This window comes from Taudactylus pleione, unplaced genomic scaffold, assembly GCF_031769625.1.
Source record: "Taudactylus pleione unplaced genomic scaffold, aTauple2 ptg000757l, whole genome shotgun sequence".
NCBI lineage: Eukaryota > Metazoa > Chordata > Amphibia > Anura > Myobatrachidae > Taudactylus > Taudactylus pleione.
The window spans coordinates 3,169,406-3,189,070 of record NW_028285159.1 but is presented as its reverse complement, the minus strand read 5'-3'; the positions used below and the strand labels follow the sequence as shown (position 1 = coordinate 3,189,070).

The window sequence follows — 19,665 nt, the reverse complement described above, 5'->3', positions numbered from 1 at the left end:
GGAGTAAACATAGCATGCTGTGGACACCCCATCCAAGGAGGCATCGTAGGCGGAGCCATATGATCCACAACCTGCTTCATTAACTGGGACAAAGAGGAGACCCAAGATGGCTCTTGTCCAGAGACAGATAAACCGGACTGGTGAGGTGGCTCTTTATAAACAGACATCACACAAACCATCCTTTACGTCCTAAGGGGACACATAAGCCATAAATGATTTACATGAAACCAGCACAGGTGGCTCCCCCTCCTGTTTCCCTTTATCTTTTGAAATGTTCAATAAAGGCAATGACTACTTAGTGCCTACTCCTCAACCTTCCCATCTAAACCCACTGCTAGGACGAGAGGGGAAAAAAAATTACTGTAGGGAGGAATTACAAAAAGGAATTAGGGAGATCTAAAGAAAACCGACTTGACTCTTCCCAAAATAGTCCAGACAGTTATCTCCCTTTCCATATCTTTTACAATTACTGAGGAAATAGAATGGGCTTTAAAAATAGTAGTCTTAAATACAGAGTGGTCTTTAAACTACACCTTTCTACAGTCTAACAGGGTTTTCATATATTCAATCCCGGCCCCTGACTGGAACCACTGTCCTAGGTTCCAGTGTTTCATTGATCTGCACTTCCTACAAATGGCTACAACCCATGAATGGGTGAACCTTTGTATGAATTTATTTTTTGCTGCCAACTGCCACTCTTTCAGAGTCTGGCTGGACCTTAAATTATTGCGGCCATCATTGCCCCTCTGACATCAGAAAGACTGCTTCCAGAAGCGCTGCTGTTGGACCCAATCTCTATTAATATGGTATCTGCATTCTTTCTGTAATGCAGGAGTACCCCATGAGCAGTGCAACTTATGGCACTTTTCATTACTGCGCTCCCTCAGAACTCTTTACCTCCTTCCCATCAGAAAGATGGAGGTCGCTTCTGGCCAAGGTGTTTCTGAATGGTCAAGTAGGACATGCGCACAGGGTTATGCATGGAGTTTCTCCCAGCAGCCAAAAGCCGCACTGGGAAAGTGTGCTATCAATGACGTGAAAGACAGTGCTGGAAATTTGGTGCAGGCTTCCATGTGCTGCAGCATCCCTCCTAAGTGTCCTGAGTGACTTGAAATTACAAGTTTGCAGCACAGACGTGCGCCAGTTTCTTCAGAAAGCAGGTAGAGATTGAAAGAAAAAAAAACTACTGCCAGAAGCTCTAGACTCAAGTCATTGGGAAGTATTGCACTTCCTTAACCTCAAATTTGCCTACCACATGGAACATTTACATTGGTGAAGCGTCGACAGTGGAAGCCAGGAACTACATTTACGGCTTGTACAACATTATGGTTGGGGATATACTTCCCATGGCTGCTCCGGCACTAATGTCGCACTGGTTAAGTTTGGCAGTAAGTTAAAGGGGAGGAATTGGATCTGGAGACTAAGTTCACTTTGGTGGGGGAGGGATAACCCTTTTGATCCAAGTTTTCTCCCTTGGCCACCTGTTCTTTGAGGACATGCCGTTATCCTTTGAATAACTTAGTGAGGAGTTTGAGGTTTCCAACTCAATGTTCTTTGATACAAATTTGCATCTGTGGTACTTCTGAGTGACCATATTAAATCCCTATTGGGGCCATTGAGGAAGAAAAAGCTTACAGCCAAGATATATTACTACCTATTTGCTGAGGCCTCTGGTAATGTGTCGGGGAAGCTTCGGGAGAAGTGGGAAAGGGATATTGGTCCTTTGGATGATCAGGATTGGAACTTGGTGTTTAGTATTTCTGGGACAGCCATTTAAACCTGGATTTGTTGAAATATAACTGATTAAGTTTGGCATAGGATTTGCATTGCCACTCAGGTAATAAGCCAATTTGGAAGCAGGAGCACTGATGATTGCTTTTTTTAACTATGGAAGTTTGCAGGAAAAAAATTTGCACATTTTGTGGAAATTAGATCATTTTGTCAGAGCTACCCTCAACTTAACTAGGACTGGTAGTAGGATTCCCCTCATGTACATTGGTATTTTCACATCTTTAATGCATTAGCTTTAACTATCGTCTACAAGGCCAGAACATGGCTAACCACCAAGGGGATTCCACTTTTAAAAACTGGATAAAGTATATTAAACACAATTGCAAGCCGAAATATGACCGATCGTACAGTTCATACCATTTTAAAAATGACTAAACCTACCACAATAAAGGAGGGGACCAGTTTTAATTTGATTCAAGATGGGGGAAATAGATCCGCCCCTCCATTTGTGGAAAATTTAGTTTTATGTAGTGTTGTGTTACTGTCTGGTGATCACATCCAGACAAATATTAAGAGGCAACATCATTTAAAAGATGGGACTCTACTTTCAAACGTAGGCGTCTCAGAATTAATATAAGTCAGGATGCTGAGACCTTCCCCAGCCCTAGATTTCTGCAGTGAAGGGGGATAACATACAGTGGCACATAGTTTGAAAGATGGGCCCTTCCCTTTTTCAAACATGGTTGCCCCCATGCAGAGAAGATTCACTGTAAATTACCAATTCTCTATCACTATTTTATACTCCACCTATTCATATTGATAAGGGTATATAGTCTGCAAATGGATACTAAATTATGCAAACAAAAGGGAAAAATTATTTATTGGAAAAAAAAAAAAAGTTCAGCTTCATCAATAGACGCACAAGACTAATAAATCTCTCCATTAATTGTATTCTTATTGCATTTTCATTAATAAACACTTATTTGTATCCGATTATTTTTCCTGCTATCATTTGTTCCATTTCTACTTTTAACTATATATTAACAGTATATTTTTATTTCATTTCATCACTTTCGCGCCTCTTATTCCATGTTGACACATCATCCAGCCATTCCTGCACTAGAGAGTGCATATATATTAACATTTATACTTTTTTCCTTACCTCACCTAGCTCACTCATGCCTAACATAAATTTCACTCCTTCTTGACAACAACCTTTTAGATCCCAGGCTCCAGTGCGATACCACCACAGACATCAACCTACCAGTACACCAGGTTACCACACATTGTACTCCACAGTGACAAACAGCTAAGTAACATTTTTTCTAGATTTAATAGGTGGCACAAACATTATACCTCCACTAAAGCTACGTGTATTAGAGCATATTTTACTAAGTAATAAAATCTAAAGGCGCTTTCATTAACTTCAAAACAATACAGTGACCAAAAAAAATTCCAAAGGCCAAACCCAGTGGATTGCAAACTGGGTGCCATGGAACTGACACTTCCAGAGGTGCAACAATTTTGTGGTCCAGTCCCAAATTAAATGATTTATGGTCAAGATGATAGGCAAAACTAGTGCTGATGGCTGCCAATGATGAAATACATGGACAAACAGAAGTGCAACTGAATAACTGAACCTAAAGATGGCAGGTAAGCACAATTTACTTAATTTAATAATTTTTACTAATTATATAAAGAAGAAACGTTTAGCTTTCTAGGGTGCCATTATTTGAGAAAGTTTAGCAACCACTGGGCTAAAACACATTTTACAAGCAACAGATGCCCAGAGGTCAACAAAACTTGAAATAATTTTGAACTCACTGTATAAAATGCAACACCAAATACAAACCTGTTCTAATTCCTGTATTTTTCCATCCTTCATTTGTAAGATTTTCAGTACTTTACGGTCTTTGGCTTCCGCTTTATTTTTTTCCCTAGTTCAAGACATAAAAGATATATATTACACATTATTAGTACTAATTTGTACTTAATCATTTGAATTTTCTAAACAGTTGTGATAAATGTCATCTTATTAAGCAGGGAATTCAATTATCTGTGACCGACAAATCTGGCAGAACTAATCAGCATGTATATAGCAAGTGACAGCAAATTAATTTTACTGGCAATTGTGACAACTTTATTTCTCTGTAAATAGACAGCTTTGGAGCAGTAAGCAGAGTACCATATTAACAAATGCAAATTCCGTAAATATAGAAATTAATCCTTCTGTATCGGTATTGACCAATTGCTTATTTCTTCAATAGTGTTGACAATTAAAATTCAATTTACTTTGTAGCCTACAAAAGTAAGATCAAGTGTGTTTGACAGTGGCAGCAAGAATCAAAGACTAGGTCAGCCTCTCACTCTGTATGCTGTGGGCAAACCATTACAGTGAACTGTTTGTAGTACAGCCAATTAGAAAATTAAAAAAAAAATATATATATATATATTTATATATATATATATATATATCATTAATTATGTGTAAACTTTTGTTGGTCTTGTTGGAACTTTGCGAGCCATAAAAAGAACGATTAATTCATAATTGACCTCAGCATCATCAAAGGAACCAGCTATTTAGACATTGCCTACCTCATCCTACTGAGTGTGTGACATGTGTCTGCAGTCCATTGAATTATATTGTTGAGGCTTCAGACAAAGCACAAAACCAAACAGGATGTAATCAGGTAGCCCATAATGTAGATCACTTATAAAAAATTTAAATGGTTTAAGTTACCAGTAAATGATTATAATCATTTTAGCAATATGTTTCCCTTCTTATTACAAAGGTCCACAAAGAAACCTCTGTATAAGTGACAAACTGTACAATCAGGACTTCTAGTGCCTAGGACAGCAAAGCACACTACACAGCTAGTTGGCATTGCTAGCGTCAGCATGTATGTTGTGTATGGGAAGGATCACAGCTGGCGACATCTGCCCCATACACAAGCTGAGGTGTGAAGACTGGCACTTTAGAAGCTGTTTCCTGCCAAGAGCTTGCAGTACATACAACCATTAATCCACTGCCAGCATAACTGCACAGTATTGGATATTAAACCATTTGCAATCAGAACACTGTTTATACCACATCATTAACTCATTCCTCACCATAAATTTGGATAGCAGAGTCTCCTTTCAGGGTCCAAAATCTGCAAAGCTCCAAAAAATGAAACCACCACAGGGCAGGTGTAGCAATATGAACTCTTTCATGTATGTAATTTAGATAAATAATATCTATAAAAGTTTATTTTTCTGTAGTAAGTACGAAGCAGTTTATTAAATTATTTCAATATAAAAGAACCATCAGTATATTACACATTATAAATAAAAAAATTAAAAAAATACTATTATAATTACACTAAGTGCCATTAAATCACCAAGCACTTTACAATAAAAGAATCTGTGCGAGCAGTATGGGCCTTATGCTGAGTAGAACATAAGTTGCATCCTAGCAGAAATGTAAACTGTTTCCCAAAAATAAAAATAATAAATGCGCCCTAAGCAGAGTTGTCTATAATTGGCAGATGTGGCCATCTCAGCATGGCTAACAAAATGTACTTCACTCCCACTACAGGTAACAGGAGCAGAGGGGGCAGGAAAAAGACAGGAAGTGTACCCTCACTGTGAGCACAAGAGACGATCAACACCACGTTCATACCCTTTCAGAGAGAAATGTCCCTAAAACCCTGCTTTTATCCAGCGTTTGAGTGCAGAGTCATTTTGCCGATCCCGGCCTGAGACCCCTTTCACACAGAAAAGCAAATTAATGGGTCAAGCATTTCTATCCGGTAATTTGCTGAACAAGGGTATTTCTTCTGTGTGAAAGGTTCAACCCGGGTCGAAATTGCCGGGTCTCTGACCCTGGTAAAAAGTCATTGGAATTTCGACCCAGGTATTTTCTGCATGAGGCCTAAGATGCTTGAACAGGGGTGGTCCACATAAATATGCTAATATGTGGATTGACTGCGCTAATATCCATACACTGCTTCACCTAATACCCTAATACTACTTGAAAGGTTTCCATGCTAGTGCTCCTAATTCCTTTGGGATATAGTTTGTTAACGGTAGTATTATTGCCAAGTCTCTAAAAGCTTTTTTTTTTTTTTTTTTTTTTTTTTTTAAAGTTTAAAAAAATTATACATATTTACATACGTTAAAGACACACTAGGGTGGATCTAAAAGTCTGTGTCCTGACATAGTAGTAGATGTCGCCCCGCATTGATTATCTGTAGCGTTCCCGCTAGGCTGTTTTAGCTGGGCGCCGCACTCTGCCTGATTTCAAAAGGGCAGAATGAGACCTGAAGCCTCTTGGCTGCGCCCCGCTTAAATAGCTCGCTGGTACCGTCATGATTCTGTGAAATAATGCAGGTCGCATGGACCCGGCATTCATTCCCCGGCGGTAATTGCTATACTGCATTTCCCCACCTGCGGGACACTGTGAATGGATGCTGGTCGCACAGAGACAGACATGAGCGCTTAGGGGCAGCCTGGCATGTCCGTAATCGCTATACCACAATTTTCCCCACCCGCGGGACTCTGCAGCTCCCGGGTGTGGACAGAACCCGCGGGCTGTTTTGGCGGGGAGTCACCATGGGGGGGGCGCATTCTGCCCTTTTGAAACCGCGTAGGGCACTGCGTCCAGCTAAAGCAGCCTAGCAGAAGTGCTACGTAAGTGCCGAGCACGCCCACAAGCCCATCAGCCTCCTTTTCCCATTGTCACGCCCCCTTTTCGGACTCGCTAGAGTGCCCTTTCTATAGATCCGGCGCCCTACCCAGCGCTGGACCTAGAGTGAACGAATTCAGTATGATTTACCCAAATCCCGACAGCTGCATCCCGGCAGCAAGTGAAAATCCCGATTGTCGAAAGGTAAGTATTGACTAACCTATTCTAACCCCTAACCCTCCCCCCTTCGGGGTGCCTAACCCTAACCACCACCCCAAGTGCCTAACCCTAACGCCCCCTTCTCTGCCGCCTAAACCCAAGTCCCCCGGGGGAAAATAACAGGCGTCGGGATTTCGACGCCTGTCATTCAACCCTTGCTGGGTTTTAGACAGTAGGGAAGCCGACGGTCGGGATTCCGTCTATCGGCTTCCCATGCGAACACTAATCTGTATGTATTGTAGAGGTCTTAGTAGTAGAACACTGTGAAACGTTACCGCACAAGTCTTCTTTTATTTTTGCAGATATTGCCTTAAGGATATGCCTCCTTTTCGAGTGGCCGCGCTTCTTTTTCGGGTGCACATGCGCTGGTGCCAGTTTTCACGGAGGAGTCCTGCCGCCCTCCGGCCCTGGAGTGAACATCAGGAGGTATTCACTTGTTTTATCTCGCTCGATTTCCAGTCCAAAGTGACGGGAGATTGTGGGGTGATATTCAATTGAATCAGATTATCACGCCCAAAGAGGTCGGGTTTAGCAGCGTAAAACGGCTAAATCAGACCAAAGTGCTGGGCGCGATCAGGAAAAGTGCCGCTTGGGCGCCCAAACGAGTCACTTTTCGCGCATTTCAGCTCGACACCCCCGAGGAGTGCGAGCTGAAATGCCGGCGCCCAACAGGAGCAACAATTGAAAAGCTCAGTCGGAAACAAAGGGGTGCCAGTGCCAACAATTGAATATCGCTCTAAAAGTGTAAATATATAATTTACCTGTTTGCAAAGAAGCAGCAAGCTTATTTTTACTTTGTTATAACAATGTTGCTATATTCGTGAATATAGTTTAACTTTTCTAATATTTAGCTAGCAGAAAAAAAAAAGGAGGAACACAAATTTCAAAAAAAAGCTTTCAGCTCCCAGGATGCACAAGGTTCACACTCCCTATACCCCGCCCCCGAGGGACCTCAGTTCGTAAAGCCAAAGGCCGGAGGAGGATAAGAGAGAAGGAAGACTGGAACACACACTCACAGAGAAGGAGACGGGAAACCAGTGACCAGCAACATAGCCCATATGAAGCAAAGTGCGTTAGGACGGGTGTCCTGTGGACCCTATGGACTTCGAAGAAAGAGTTAACAAAGGTAAGTTCTTATCAGAACTCTCATTTTCTTCTTCAGGGTCCATAGGCTCCACAGGGAGAAGCCTCTGAGATAGTCAGACAAAGCCATCTAGCCAATGTTTGTTTATTGGCTGGCCATCCCTTCTTGTGAAAACCACAGAGCACGAACAAGCAGTCTGATTTCCGAAGGGAACTGGTACGGTCCACATAAATGCTGAGGGCACGCACCACATCCAAGGAGGACCCACCTACCGAGATGTCTGGTGACTGAAAGGCCGGGACTATCATTTCCTCATTAATGTGGAAACTAGAAACAACTTTAGGAAGGCATTCAGGGCGAGTACGAAGCACAGCCCTGCCCTGGTGAAATATCAAGAAGGGGGAGCGACAGGAAAGCGCCCCCAACTCTGACACTCTCCTGGCAGATGCTATTGCCAGAAGAAAGAGTTTTAGCTGTTAACCACTAAAGGTCTATTGAAGCTAGTGGTTCAAATGGAGGACCCTGGAGGGCACGAAGAACTACTGCCAAAACCCAAGGAGCCACTGGGGGAACAGAGGGAGGTTTAATCTGGAGGACACACTGGAGAAATGTGCAAATATCCAGAAGTGGAGCAATTCTACGCTGGAACCAAACAAACAGTGCAGAGATATGCACTTTCAGCGAGGCCAGGCGACGTCAGAGGTCCAATCCAGCTTGAAGGAAGGCCAGGACTCTGGAGATCCGAAACACCTGGGGGTCGTAATTCCTAGGACAACACCACTGGAAATATGTATGCATGTGGTAGATCCTAGCAGAAGCCAGCTTACTCGCTGTAAGCATTGTGTTAACAACAGAGTGAGAAAATCCTTTGGACCTTAGGAGGGATGTCTCAAGAGCCACGCCATCAAAGACAGACGTTCCAGGTCCTGGTAAAGGCAAGGACCCTAAGACAACGGGTCCGGACGTTGAAGCAGTAGGAGCAGAGTGTCCACAGAGAGACTCCGAAGATCTGGAGTACCAATGACGTCTGGGCCAAGCTGGACAGTGCCTCCGTCTAGTTTGAACTTCCAAAGAACTTGAGGAAGAAGGGATACAGGAGGAAACAGGTACGCAAACTGGAAGGTCCACCAAGAATGCCTCGGCATCTCTTGTTCTGGACCCTCTTGTTCGGTACTGGCATCGCGGCCCAGAGGGGTGACTGAGCGGCAACGCAGACGTCCCTCGGACAGTCTGTTGCTGCGCGCTCAAGATGAAGTAAAATTTAAATAAAATAATAAGCTTAAGGGCTGCCTAAGCAGCCCCCTACGTAACGGTGACCCAACTTTGGCCGGGCACCAACAAAACTGAGGTGCCTCGGGGGCGGGGTATCCTGAGATGAAAGCTTTAACTGCGTGGTGCCCGGATTCAGTTCCATCACCTACACCCCAAGGTCTCCCTGTGGCGCCTATGGACCCTGAATATGAATTATTACTGCTAGTAAAGAGACCCAGCACAAGTCGGGCCACCTCAGTCAACCCCCGGCCCCACTTCCTCTCTATCTGCGGCTCTGCTCCCCCTCCATCTGATCCTGTTGGCCTGATGGTTCCTCTTCCTCTCTGACTAGGTTTGTCCCATCTCCCTAGCAGTGGGAGTCGTTGGACATGTGACACATTCCCCAGGCTCAGTGTGCATGCATGTTTGAGATGGGACAGACCATAGAAGATTATTACATATTATTATTATTATATGGACAGTAATATAAAATAAAAATGTGCAGAAAAAAAAAAAAACATCTGTCTTTGTTTTCCAGCTTTGCCCTGTTATGCCGCTTTACCAACAAAATCATTGCCAGACATGGTACAATTTATGGTTTAGTCATTGGTTAATTTTGCATGCATGCAAAAAAGAAGGGGTCAATCCTATTAGCCACAATGATCTCGCCGGTGCGAGTCATCACGTTAATGGCCGCACTTTACGGCAGTCCGGATTTGCTGAAATTTGCTCGCAGCCTCTCAGGGCCCCAGGGAAAATTCAGCGAATTCGGGCTCGGAAAGGGCCATGAAGGGAACGCGGTGCTGGTCCGTTGCCTGCGTTTTAACGCTGTTGCAACAGCAACTCACACCCTTCGCCTGAAATAGGATTGACCCCTAAGTTATATAGGTTATATAGGTTATTCATTCAAAGGTGCTTAACAGCCATGTTCATGTTTAAATGTCTGGTTTACTACCATGGTAATTCTTTGTACATGCACCACCTATACATATAATAATTGTATAACGTATGCCCAGCATTACAAGTTATCGGGCCGATCCGCCTGCTTTCGGCGGATCGCCCCAATAATTGTACGGTGTGTGCAGCCGACCGATGTTAAAATAGCGATCGGTTGGGCATGCTTGATCATGCAGCATGTCCATACGATGCAATAGTTTTCAAAGTCAAAAGTCAGCAGAATCAGTCAGTGCATGTCCAGCCTTGGCCAACCGACAGACATCTTCACTGTTCCGTCACAGGGAAGGATTGGGGAAATGTCTCCTCCTCAGGGGAGGAGCACAGATATCGCGGCCAATACACTGAGATATCTGTCCATTGCAGGGTGTCTGGTTGCCAGATAAATTGTCTGTCGGTCTGACAGGCATTTTCATTTGGCAGTGTGTGCTCAGCATTAGGTTTAAAAAAAATCACGTGTGCAACTAGCTGCTTTAAATTTGAGATGTTACTGTGTTACACACAACATTTTAGAGAGGATACTTAATCATTCACATATATCCCTAATCTATATTACCTATCACACAGACACACATTACGGTTAATTTAGTCAAAACCCAATTGAGCTACCAGTCTGGACTGTAGGAGGAACTGTGTCATTGTGTTGGAATTAGGTGTTATATTCCACGGAGTGTCAAAAGTTTTCACTGGTTTCATAGAAATAAAAATGAAAAATTAGATAAGAAAAATATAAACATGTGAACTTATTGTCAAAATCTTAAATCTGCCAGAAATGTTCTTTCAAAATCAAGTGAAGTGAACTGTAGTGGTTCATAGCTGACTAAATATTGAAACTTTTCCCATATTGCTGGTATAAGCCTTCCACTAAAGGCGGCTGACACTCCTTCCACATTGTAAATACAATGGGATCTGATTCAGGTCAAAAAGTACAGACTGCAGTTACCCGGAGTTGTTGCAGTATATTTGGAGCATGAAACAACTGAACCATACACTACATTTCTGCTAAATTCACTGTATCTGCAGACTTCTTCCTAATGGGGCACATCCACTAGCAGACTTTGAAACGGCTGCATGATTACAACATTGTAATCGTGCAGTCGTTAAACAGCCTGTGCTGTGCCTACACTGAACAATCAGTCATTCAGTGTAGGCACAGCAATCATCCCCTAACATGCTCAACCTGACGTTATAGTCAGGTTGTCCAGCATGTACGGCTGACGATTGGTGTCGGAAATGACCAGCGGGAGCGCGCATCGCTGGTTGTTTCCGACATTAATGTGCCCGATTCATGCACAATTTATGAGCGATTGAACGATAACGATATCGTTCAATCGCTCATAGAAATCGGCAAGTCGATGTGCGCCTTAACAAGGACAGATGTCGAAGATGGGTGAAACAGAACATGATGCACATAAATAGGTCTAAAACACTCCAGTTACATCATATATGTTGTTTATAACAACCTTTGACTCATTAAATAGTGGTGTTCCTGCTCTTTAAGTACTACTAAAACATATAGATGAGATACGATGTTTGCCTTATATATATTATTTTTGACAGTGTGGACATACACATATGAAAAAAACTAATTATAAGCATTGTTTGGTTTCTTTGCAATGTATTTGTACGCTATTCCACATCTACTGAATTGCTTTTCTTCTTGCAAGATCCTACATGTCCTACTAAAAAGATTTTTTTTGGGGGGGAAACAAAGAAATTAGGCTCTGTCATGAGGTTTATGAAGATCAATGACTAAAACAAACTCCTGTTTAGCTAATTAGAATCGCTGATGTACCATAATGACTTGAGCTACGGATATTTGCAGACTTCTTTAGGATGAAAAATGGAGTAAGGCGATGCTGTCAATTTGTAAAACTTTTAAGCACCAATCACTTTCCCCTGAGGCTAACATTTTAAACATTTAACTGCGCTGCACTGAGCCACAAGAATTATCCATATTTAGTTTTCATCATCTCCCTAAATCTGACAATTTATTCCAGATCATTAACAGACTATTTTTCTAAGTGTTTTAGCACACACTAGAAGTTCACAGACAGCACTGCATCAGGTTTTTCTGGGTCTTGGCCCATTTTTAATGAGATGCCCAAGGATGAAATATTATAGACATAGAATAATCATTATTTGTGAATGACAAGTGATAATGGGGTTAGACGTTGATAAATATATTTAAAAGAAAAACAGAGAACATACAAGACTATTATTAATACACAGTGTAACTAAAAAAAAAAAAAAAAAAAAAAAAAGAAATACAAGATTAGATGTGCATACATTTCATGGTATATTTCAGTACTATTGTTGGTCTGTGTAACTATACATTTCATAATTATTTTTTGTAACTAATCCTGCTCACACTAGAAGGATAATAGGACACCTAAAAAAATATTGGTCTGGTTTGAATGCCAAGATAGAGAGTACATTTTCTTACATGCTTATTAAATATCAGAAAACTCTATTCACCTATCCAGTGGTTAAATTTGGCAATGGCTGGCTGGATTACCACTGAGCCAAGTGTTGCTATTAGCAACACAAATTTTGAAAATACATACATGAAATTATGTAGCGCCCTCTGCTGTATATTTTGAATCAATCAACATGGCACCATACACTACATACACCGGGTCTAACACTGTGTAATGCAAGGCATTAATTGAGTATTCATTTGAAAGCAATCATGGATCGGCATATTACTGCACCAAGTTTGAAATTACAGTGTGTGCCAGTAGATGCAGCTTTGTAAAGCACAATAATCTTACGAGTAGAAACATGTCTTAGTATGGGTTGTGATATCAGCATAAATACTATCAAACTTTAGGTAATTACACATTGGGAGTTCCAAGGCGGATGCACGTGATAGAGCCACAACCTCGCTGTGAAATGATGCAAACCTCAGCATCTAGTAAAGGGGGTGGAGCTACAATGATACGATTAGTCAAGAATAACTTCATGCCCCCCCTTCATTAGGAATTGGGTAGAATACACATAGGGGACCAGCTCTTATGGGAGTATGACATTACTTCATATATCCTGACTCTAGTGTGCATGGATTTTTATATAACCAGGGAGCCATCATTTAAAAACTGTGGTGCTACTGCACCGTTTCTGGATCTAATCACTATGTAAAATTTGGTGTAAAACCTAAAACAGTTGAGAGAAATAATGAAAAAATGTTCGGTGTAATCAAACATTTTGACCTCTCCATAGGCCCCTTAGGGCCGTATTCAATTTGAGGCGTTAAGTCCGGATTCGCGGTAATTTACCGCCGATGACGTCATTACCGCCTGTTTTAGTTTTACCCGTGAAAGTCAATGCAATGTAATGGCAGGCGTTAAAAAGTGCAGAATTGGGATTTTGGGGTGCAACATTTCGGGAACCCCCGTGCAGCCTTCAGACAGTACCCCAAAGGTAATCTGTGTAAAAAAAAAAATTAAGGACACCCCAAAAATTGACTTTGAAAAAGGGGGCGAATAAAAAAAGTTGGGGTACACACTTAAAAAACAGCGAACTTGACTCTGAGGGGTCCCCAAGTATGCCCCATGTGTTTTTTTGATTGCAGGTGTTTGCGGCAGGTGGGTTTTTCACGATTTTTTTAAGTCACTTTAGCAACTTTAAAATATGCTGAACCCCATTTTCAAGTACCCCAAATTTGATGGCCATAGTTGTTTTGCCCTAAAATACTTCTAAATGCTCTTCTGCATTACCTTATTCAAAGTCGCATTTATGCACCTGCCGCGGCTATTAGAAACACCGACTTCCTTCAGTAGTTAAAAATGGGGGTACCCATAGTGATCCCCCATGTCTACACATCTTTAGGGGGGTCTCTAGAATATTTCCAGTTTTGATTAACCTGTAAAAAAAAGTAGTAAAAATGTACAAAAAAAATTACATAACGTCCCCCCCCCCCCCCAAAAGCCAAACCAGCCATTGGTGGTTTCTAAAAATATGGGGAACAAAAAGTGTAGGGTTCCACTGTATTTTAGAAACCATCACCAGGCTGCAGGGACTAGTGCTGGTTTTAAATATAGGGGGCAAAAAAGACGTGGGGTACCCCCTATTATTTAAGACCAGCACCAGACCCAACCGACCGGGGTGTAATGCCACAGCCCGGAGACCCAATCACCGGGGCTCCAGGTCCAAAGCATTAGCACCCCAAATCGGTCAGTGCAAGCCGATGATCTCGGCGACCCCCCAAAGAAGGGACCACCCCTCCCGAGCACCACAGGCTTACGCTGAAGCCTGGGGCTCTTCCCCATACCCCTGGCTTGGTGGGTATGGAGGTAATGGGGGGGCCAAACAATGTAAAACTATTGTGTTTTACAGTGGAACTACTAGTGCCAGCATGCCTGCCATTTTGCACTTGTGGAACAAGTGCCAGCAGACATGCGGCACCTGTAATTTCACTGTAAAATAAATAGTTCAAAAATAGACAAAACACACACACTGTGACAGTATAACTTTATTACACACACCTACCCATTCACACATATTTACCTATAACAGATGAATCTGTCCTCTTCTCCAGTAGAATATCCGAAAACATGGCACTGCAAAGAATAATTCATACTCACCTATATCCTGGCGCTGGTCTCCGCAGCATCCCTGGGACTTTGCAAAACAAATAAACGAGTTTACCCGATCAACGCACTAGCTATCAGTATGTGTGTTGCCACACATACTCCTAGCTTCCGAAAGCCAGCTGCCGGAACATGCACGGAGCTGGCAGTCCCGAGAGCCAATCAGCGGCCGCGCTGACTGTAGAGCAGCCGCTGATTGGCTCCGGCTGCTGACAGTTCCCACGTGGGAAGTCGGCGTTAAGTCCGGGCCACGTTAAGTTAACGCGGCTCGGCTCAAATTGAATACAGGCCTTAATTGCACTCAGACTTCTCCACATACCACCAAGATGCCCATCTGATCACCACATAGGTACTGTAAGTTACATACCTGGGAAACTCTGGGCCTGATCCAGAGTTAAATACATTTTAAACATTGGGCGCAAGCACCAGATGCATCCTGATGGTTAATGCGGGGAGACGCAGATCGGATTTGCATTGAGATCTATGCAATTCGATAGGCATTCTTGGGCGGTGACTAGGAGTGTCTTTACATACATACACATGTACATCGTTACATATACTCATATAGATAAGCATGTACAGAGTCATATATAGGTATACATACCTAGTGGGAAATATCCCACCTGTTTATTTATACTGTACATCTTCATTACATAGGTACATATATACATACATACATACACACACGAATATACATGGAAAAACAGCAGCATACAGACCCCCATAATCATATTTGTACATTGCTCCATTCTAGAACAGACTGATCCCCACTTTATGTACCAGACACTGCTGACCTCCACTTTATATGTATTCTATTTAATTTGACAGCCAAGCAGCCCCAACTCAGTGATCCCTGACCTGACCAAACACCACATCCCACCATTGTTTTTTTATTTTTTTAAATCTTCTATCAATGCTACACCCTGTAGCACTTACACCAACACCACAACTTATCTAATAACACCCCAGCAGCACCCTCACTCCTCACGGTCTTCCAACTCCCCCAGCTCCTTAACCTCAGATACCAAACTGAAACATGTAAAACAATTATACTCCCCCCTCCAGTGTCTTCACTTACTGTTGATGAGGAGGATTAGGGATGCCTGTGGGCTGCTGTGTGCCCCCCCCTCCTCCCATAGTGAGCAGGTCCTGCAGTGTATATATGAGAGCAGGAGCTGACAGGGAACATAGGGGCTGGGCGAGCACTCCTGTCTATGTTCCCGCTCCCTATGCGTACAGCACAGCGGCAGCTATCAGCTCTTCTACCTCTGCCCTGCTCTTTAGCACACTACGGGACTGAGACAGACCCAGACGTCACTGGTCTAATTCCCGGCCTGCCATAGGAGGGAGAGGCGGACCATGTCACTGAAGCACCGCCCGCCAGGAGACAGAAGATGCAGCCTGGCTGTCTCCCGGCCCCCGGGTATGTGAGGCAGTGTAGAGCAAGCTGTAGCCGGCCAGGCGTCTCTATAACTGTTGTGGGCCCATAATTGCAGCAGGCGGGGAGGGGACGGTCACCATGTATGCAAGGACAATCTGGGCCCCGTCCACCTGCAATAGTGGGAGGAGCTCTTAGGCAGTGGGGCACACCTGGGATTCCTGTCCGAGCCTGGTTGCGGCTGAAGACTCGCAGTCGCTGTGAATGATATGTAAAATAAACTTTTTTTTTTTTTTTCTCTCAGCAGAAGGGACGAGGCGATCGGAAATACACAAAATACGATATGCGTATGATACATTGTTCGAATCCGTGTCGGAATGATATATCATATAGATTGTATCAAAGCTTAAGATTTAAGACATGAGCAATAACATTATACAGTTTTTAGTTATATCACTTTTCAGAGGCAAACCAAAAAAGCAGCAAATCAGTACACATACAGCTGTCGTACTCTCATAAAAACCCACAACTGCCATTGTGAAGACACCATTTGTTTTTTTTAAAAAGGAAAGATCATTAGAGTGCCCCTATTCCACATGCCACACAGTAGAACCCCAGTTCACATTATGCCACATGCCTAAAATGCCCATCAGATTCCCCCACATTCCAGTCCTTGGTCCCAGTCTTCCAGTGCTGCGTGAGGTGATGAGGCGCAGCAATAGTAAACACGACTGATCTGGAGCAACTTTTGCTTCACCTTCCTAATTATGAGAATGAGTAGAAGCACATTGGCCTACAGACCAAGGTGGTTCTAGCAACTGGTTGTTGGCAAGCCTCTGAGGGCAACAGTCTAGCTGTAGACAAGAGCCAGGCCGTGGCAGTAAGGCTGTCCTCTATAGGCCTGCAGGCTCTATCCAGTAAGTGCAGATCAACTAATTCCATCTGACTGCAGCCGGGGGTCAAGTGTGCAGATGCCTAGCCGTGAGGTCAGCAAGCGTTGTGTTGCCGCTGGCGGGATGTTGAACCAGCAAAAATGCTGAGTACCGGGAGTGACAGGCCGGATAGGTTGAGGGAGGCTTAAAATTTCAGCAGAGAAACTGCTGATTGAAGGCAGGGCTCATTTTTAGAGTTACAAAATAAAAAAGGAGTCCCTTACCTCCATCCTCACGTGAAAGGCATGCTATAGGTTGTAAATGTGATCACCGACAACCAATGTAAGCCTACAAAGACACCCTAAAAGGTTCTCACTGATAATAACAATATTATAATAATAACGATAATAACGATATTTTAGAATGCGGTGGCCTACAACAGTACAGTATATGTAAATAATTTTATTTAGCTGTATAGCTCCTATATAAAAAAAAAGTTTAATGATCATTAGATTACAAGAATACAGAAAACTAATCAGTTGCACAGTGAACATAGCATCATAATTATGTTGAATGGGAATTCTTGATCATTAGCAGGACAGTGTCCAGGGACCAGACCGTCATGGTCCAATCCAGTGTTCCCATGGACCTGTGTGTAGGTTTCCATATAGATCAATAATCTCTATTCTAAGTTTATTGATATTATTTACAGCATTTGTTTAAACAAATAACGTAATCATAAAAGTTCTATTTGCTAGTGTTGTCTGTCAAAGGCCATTCAAGTTATCTTAATATTGTAATTTTTCATATTTCTGGCTATTCATTTCTTTTGAATGTAGCCTATAAATCGGTCATATTTTGTTCTGTACTGACATCAGTAGATTCCCACACTCACATATTTTTCTGGAGATGGCTGTCTTTCAGTTGACAAGCTTTAAACCACTTGCCTGCCATGGTCGCATCTGATGCAACCAGTCAGAAACGCCCAGAGGGCGGCTGCTGGAAGATTGTCTGAGGCAGAGTTTCTGTACCACCAAGCACCTTGAATTTAAGTCAGTGGAACAAAAGCGTGTATTTGCAGATGCAGTCATCTGCAGAAAAGCAGTAATTTCACAGGAAAAGGGGAGTAGTTTGGGGAGTGAGGGCCTAATTGTTAAAAATGCAGTGAGTTACAAAGCAGACTCCATGCTACAGATGTGTCCTCATACATCTAGCCTACTTGGGCGTTAAATAGCCCTTCTAATCGCCCCATGCCATGGCGTGACTTTGTAGCGTGACTTTGTAGCGTAGAGCATCTTTCTACCTTCCAAATACGTCTTATTCACACAGTGATACGAATAGCTAGCACAAGCAGCTTCTGCTGATTAAAATGATACGTGGCCTATGTTCTATGTGCGTCTGCGGGTGTATCTGCATGTATCTGGACACACTGGGTTAGAAAGAGAGGGGGAGACCTGTCCGGGTCATGTCTCCGGGCGGAGGGGAGGGGAAAATATAGAGTTATGGTAGACTTACCTAGATAACTCCAATTCTTCGAGGTCCATAGGGTCAACAGGGCTACCATGGGGGATATTATGATTGGAAGACCAGGCACCAAGCTGTTAAAACTTTGGTCCCCCTCCATATATACCCCGCCCCTAGCCATAGGACTTCAGTCTAGTTAACAAGCCTCAAGTCAGGAGAAGAAAAGAGAAGGAAGAACAATCGTACACCAGAAACACTCTTACACAAGATGAGGGAATCTGTGACCAAAAGAAAATCACCCAATGAAGCCAGGTGCGTCAGGGGGGGTGTCCTGTGGTCCCCATGGACCTCGAAGAAAAGGAGTCCATAGGGGTCCACAGGGATACCATGGGCACGTCCTAAAGCAGTTCCCCTAGGGTGTGGGACGCTCCTGAGCAGAAAGGAGAACTCGTCGCTCAAAGGAAGCATCCTGAAAGGCAAAAGGCATAGAACCTAAAAAAAAGTGTGTGGACAGAAGACCACGTGGCAGCCTTGCATAACTATTCAGCAGAGGCACCACGACTGAATGCCCACGATGGCCCTACAGACCAAGTAGAGGGCCTAATTCAAACCCGCTCACAAGCGGGTCGATGTTGGCCCAGTGCGAATGCGCACGAAGGAGGCGGCTCCGTCGTGCGCATGCGCGAGACCCGGATAGAGACGGGCAAGCCATCGCTCCGGGTCTCGCTTTGGTGGGCATGCTGGGGGCGTGGCTGCCCAGACGGAGGCGTTCCCATGGGAACGCCTACCGTCTGCGGCCGGCCCCACTGACATCACAAGTGATGTGAGTGGGAGTACTCCCGGCTCTGATAGAGCCGAAAGCACTCCAGGGCTTGCGGCAACGAGACCCTACCACAAGGGTCTCGTCGCAAGCCCAATGGTCGCGATGGTCTTGACCATCGCGACCATCTTCCTGGCCGCTCGCTATAGGCCGCTCTAAAAATGAAGGACGGCCCTGATTCAGAGCGAGTGCTCTGTCAGAGCGTTAGGCTCTGAATCAGGGCCAGAATGCGCTGTCACTGTGCTTGGGACAGGAATATCAGCCTGTGTATACACCTGAGAGATTCATGCGCAGCTATCTCGCCAGAGACTGTTTACTAACTGGCCATCCTTGTTTGTGAAAACCATATAATACAAAAAGAGAATCTGATTTTCTAACAAAATTTGTACGCGCCACATAAAATACAGAGAGCACGAACTACATACAGGGAGGCTTCACATACAGAAAAGTCTGGAGCCTGAAAAACTGAACCCACAATTTCTTAATTTACATGAAAACGCAACACTACCTTAGGAAGGTAACCCTCCCTTGTACGAAGAACAGCTTTATCCTGGTGAAAATCAAAAATGGGGATAGACAAGAGAGCGTTGCCAAATCCGTGACACTGCAAGCAGAAGAGATGGCAAGAAGAAAA

General features: G+C 43.5%; 1 protein-coding gene across 5 annotated transcripts in view; it reads right to left on the bottom strand.

Annotated features, from left to right (window-relative positions):
* Positions 1–19,665, bottom strand: part of CNTLN (centlein) — a 505,942-nt gene that overhangs the window by 356,230 nt on the left and 130,047 nt on the right. For all 5 annotated transcript variants that reach the window (XM_088457338.1, XM_088457337.1, XM_088457336.1 and 2 more), the window contains exon 4: positions 3,584–3,668. In XM_088457338.1, the coding sequence (XP_088313464.1) occupies positions 3,584–3,668 (85 nt within the window). The remainder of the gene's footprint in view (positions 1–3,583; positions 3,669–19,665) is intronic.